This window comes from Leptonychotes weddellii, chromosome 6, assembly GCF_054177405.1.
Source record: "Leptonychotes weddellii isolate Sample4059 chromosome 6, ASM5417740v2, whole genome shotgun sequence".
NCBI lineage: Eukaryota > Metazoa > Chordata > Mammalia > Carnivora > Phocidae > Leptonychotes > Leptonychotes weddellii.
This window is the reverse complement of record NC_138374.1, coordinates 77162888-77167371: the sequence shown is the minus strand read 5'-3', so window position 1 is coordinate 77167371 and position 4484 is coordinate 77162888. Positions and strand designations below refer to the sequence as shown.

The 4484-nt window shown below is 59.9% G+C and overlaps 1 protein-coding gene across 1 annotated transcript; it reads right to left on the bottom strand.

The window, feature by feature from the left end:
- Positions 1-484: 484 nt before the first annotated feature.
- On the bottom strand, positions 485-2296 carry CCDC185 (coiled-coil domain containing 185). The gene has a single exon (XM_006747862.2). The coding sequence runs from the start codon at positions 2294-2296 to the stop codon at positions 485-487; it is 1812 nt and encodes a 603-aa protein (XP_006747925.1).
- Positions 2297-4484: the final 2188 nt, after the last annotated feature.

Sequence of the window (4484 nt, the reverse complement as noted above, 5' to 3'; positions counted from 1 at the left end):
TCCACTTGTTTACAGAAATCCCCCCCACTCACCCAGTCACACAATCTCTTTTCTTTCTTGGAGATTCCTTATGACCAGTACCTCACATCTCACCTTACATTGATTATTTTATTTATCATCCCTCAAAGCATCCCTTTGAAGTACCAGTTATAATTTGTAGGTTCTGGGACAGGAAAAGAACTGAATCCCGTCCTGCAGATTTTTCTCTAGTTCCTACACAATGGGCCTGATGTGTGCTTCCAAGATTACTGAAGAGCTCATCTTTTCTATTTAAATGGAAACTACAGATTACCAGTCATTTTCTTAAACGCTCCCACTCTCTCAGCTCCCCGCATGAATCAATCAATGAACCAGTTCATGAGAGGAAAGTGCAGCTATTTTATATACTTCTTCAAACCAGTGCTCAGTTATAATCAGATTAGAGAGTGCATCGGTCGCCCGCCTCTCCTCGCCCCTGCGCAGGCCCTGGGCATCTGCCCAGCTCTCAGCAGCCCTGCGGCCCCGGCCCGCCCGGAGCCTCGCGCACCCTCCAGTCCAGGAAGCTGCCGGCCGGCGCGCGGGCGTGCTCTCTCCTGGACGCCCTGGAGATCTTCTGGAACTCCTCGAATGTGGCGTCTTTCTCCCGGGAGATCTGCTCCATCCTCTGCTCCTTCTTCCTGATGGCCTCCTTGATGCCCTCGATGTGGCACTTCTCCTCCTTCTCGGCTTTCAGCTTCAGGATGTGATGGTTCTGCTCCCGCAGGACGCTGAGCTCGTGGATGTGCGGCACCTTGTCCCTGACGTTCCTCTGGACGCTGCTCCGGGCCTGCTGCCCCCTCGGCTCCGCCAGCTGGGCCAGCAGCCGCCTGTGCGCGCGTGCCTGCTCCTCGGCGGCCTCCGCGCGCCGCCGCACGTGCGGCCCCTGCTCCCCCTGCTTCTGCGCCCTGTCCCTCAGCTCTCGCGGGCGTTCCTTCATCAGGCCCCGCGCGGCCTCGTGGGGCCGCTGGGAGCTCTGCTCCAGGGACAGCTTCCTCAGGAGCTCCTCAGCCTTGGCCTGGCAGTCCAGCAGGACCTTCCGGGCCTGGTAGTTGACGAGGGAGCTGAGGTTGGCCTCCTGGGCCTTTTCCTGGGGCTCCATGGCGTTTAGGCTCTTCCGCTGAGAGGCCTCCGGCAGCTGCAGGCCGTCCTGCCCCCGCAGGCCCTGCACCAACCTCTCGGGCTCCTGCAGGAGCAGCTCGCGGCTCTGCCTCCGGGGCGCGGGCGCCGGCTCGGCCACGGCCCGGGCTCCTTCCGGGTTCTCCAGCAGCGCCCTGCGCGCGCGCTCCGACCGGGGAGCGCTCCTGGCTAGGCCGTCCCGCCGCCGCACGCGCTGTTCCTTCTGCCGCCACTGTTCCTGGCTCTCCTGCAGAAGCAGCTTGCGCTCCCTCTCCAGGGTCATCTGCACCTTCTGGTCCGAGCGCTTCAGCTCCTCCCAGGCCACGGCCGCCTGCTGCTGGAGCTCCCGCATCCTCTGGGCCTTCTTGAGCCGGGTCAGCACTAGGGCCACGATCTTCTGGTCCCTGGAGGACATAACCGCCTCCTCCAGCTTGCATTTGAGGATCTGGGTGTGCGGGCTCTGAATCTCTCTGCTGGAGACTGAGGGCTGGGAGAGCGGGCTGGCTAACGACTCCAGCAGATCACTGCCGTCCCTCTTGTGGGCGCACACGCACGCCGACTGCGCCCTGAACTCTTGAGACCGCACGGAAGACTTCTCCGAGACAGCGGAGGACTGGGACCAGTGACCTGGACCCCTGCACAGCGGCACCGCCCACTGGTCTCCGCTCTGCGCCCTCTCCACCCCGAAGGTCCCGCTCAGGGGGGTGTACGCTCCCTCGGGGTAAAGCGGGGGCGAGTCTCCCTGGGCCGGAGGGCAGGGCTGAGGCCCTTGGGGATGTAGGTGGGGCTGCCGCCGCCAGGCGGGGCTGTGCGCGCCGCTTCCGGGCTGAGGCTTGGGCCCGGGCTCGCCCCAGGCGTCCTCCAGGTGCCGGCCGCGGGGCCGCGGCCTCCTGGCGCCGTCCGGGGGCCTCGCGGCCACGTCGGTCAGGCTTCGGCTTTCCCTTGGTGAGTCGGAACACCTGCGCCGGCAAGGGCGCGCGGTGGGCGCGCGGCGCGGGTAGGGCCAGGGCGCCACGGTCTCGTTCCCCTCGCCTGGGGTCGCGGCCCCCGAGCCCAGGCAGGGCTCCGTCCTGGCCCCGGGACCACGCAGCCGCGCCGCCGACGCACGCCTCCCGCCCGGGTCCAGCACCGAGCGCGGGGAGAAGCGGCCCAAGCCCTCCATGCTTGCTCCTGGCGTGTGAGCGAGGGTCCCGGCTCCGCGATGCTGCGGCCCCCCTCCCGCCCTCCGACCCCCGACCCCAGGGTCCGTGCCTGTGACGTTCTGGCCACGTCACAATGCGCCTTGGCCACTGGCCTTCCGGCAGCTGCGCAGCCAGGGGGAGGGGACTGCAGGAATCAGGGGGCCCCAAAGCCGAGGGTGCATTAGGAGCCCCCAGTATTTCAGGCAGGGACTGAACTCGCATTTGTACACCTTCAAGTAGCAGGATTTTTAAAAGAACTCGCGTGAAGGCGTCACTCCAGAATCGAACGCGGGGGATGGTCGAGGTGCCCCCGGGGAGGAAGGTGATGCCTGCGTGCGCCTCCACAGTGTAAGCAAAGTGAGCGGCTGCGGAAGCACATTTGTGGGCTTCCCCACCCTTCTGTGGGTTAAGTTAGCAAACCCGATAATGTTTTGTTTACTTTTTTTTTTTTTGAACTTTAGAACAGGAAAAAGACTGGTCTATTTTTTCTCTAGTGTAGCAATTACTGCTTTTGTCAAAATATGAATGTTGTGTGCACACTTCTGAAATAGCATCAGCGAATTACCGCGCTGAACCCAGATCCATTGCTTTTAGTCCTTTTTCTCCAGTTTTGGGAGATTATATTTCCTTGTTGAGGCTCCCTGGGCTCCGGGGAAAAGGACTGGATCTGATCCTGGAAAGGTGAGTCTGAGTGTCCTCCGTCACTCTCCACCTGTGTGGTCTAGGACGTTCTGGAAAAGGGGAATGGAGGAGGGGAGCTGTCCTGAGGGTCAGATAAAGTTAGCCCCAAGGGCTTAGCACTTCAGTGCATTAGTAAATGTTACACGTTGATGTCCTGATAGGCCTCAGTTAAGAATTTTAAGATTTAAATGAATATATGGGTTTGCAGAAGTTTCTGCAGATTTCCCAGCTTAAGAAAAGAAAGGAATTAGGGTAATTCTGAAGCAGGCTCTGTCTTGTTCATCCTGTGCTGTGCGTCTTGGCTATGTCCCTTTGTCTGGGGTACGACGATGGGGAAGCAGTTCTGGGCAATATTCTCCAAATATGGTCACTCCTGAAAGGGGAGGACGGAGCAGGACCCACCCTGTGAGACACCGGCATCTCGTCCGAGCTTCGCACCAATGCGGCCAGGCAGGCCCGGTAGGAACTGATAACATGTCCTTTTTTTTTTTTTTTTTTTAAGATTTTATTTATTTATTTATTTTGAGAGAGAGAATGAGAGACAGAGAGCATGAGAGGGAGGAGGGTCAGAGAGAGAGGCAGACTCCCTGCCGAGCAGGGAGCCCGATGCGGGACTCGATCCCGGGACTCCAGGATCATGACCTGAGCCGAAGGCAGTCGCCTAACCAACTGAGCCACCCAGGCGCCCATGATAACATGTCCTTAAGAAAAATCTCAGACCGGGCGCCTGGGTGGCTCAGTTGGTTAAGCGACTGCCTTCGGCTCAGGTCATGATCCTGGAGTCCAGGGATCGAGTCCCGCATCGGGCTCCCTGCTCGGCAGGGAGTCTGCCTCTCTCTCTGACCCTCCTCCCTCTCATGCTCTCTGTCTCTCATTCTCTCTCTCAAAATAAATAAATAAATAAAATCTTTAAAAAAAAAAAAAAGAAAAAGAAAAATCTCAGACCTAGCTGGGTTCACGGAGGTCCCCAAAGTTCACTTGGTCCCTGGGAGAGGTTTTCCACGATGCCATGCTGCCTCTCAGGGCACGAGCTTGAGGTTGGGACATGTGATGTGCCCACCCCCCGCCCACCCTCATAGATGGAGGCCCTAACACCCCGTGTGTTGGTACTTGGGGGTGGGCCTTTGCGAGGTAATCGGTCAGAGGTGGAGGGTGGGGCCCCACGATGGCATCGGTGTCCGCACAGGAAGAGGAGTATGTGGGGCCATGGCGGCCGGGAGGCGGGTGTCTCAGGCCCTCCCGGGAACGGGATGGACTGGCACTTTGATGTTGGCCTTCCAGGCCTCCAGAACTGGGACAAGCAATGGCTGTTTAAGCCCCAGCCTGTGGTGTTTCGGTGTAGGAACCCGGTATCGCAGCGTGAGCTGCGTGAGATGGAGTGCTTTTAGGGACGTGATGACTGAGTGCCTGAGGGCTATGGTGGCTGTGCCCTTGCGTCCACGTGGCCGAGCCCTGTCCGGGAGCCCGTCCTGCCTGGGTGGGGCCGTC

Excerpts from the sequence above, each read along its gene's own strand:
- CCDC185 (XM_006747862.2), bottom strand. The coding sequence starts at position 2,296 with ATGGAGGGCTTGGGCCGCTTCTCCCCGCGCTCGGTGCTGGACCCGGGC.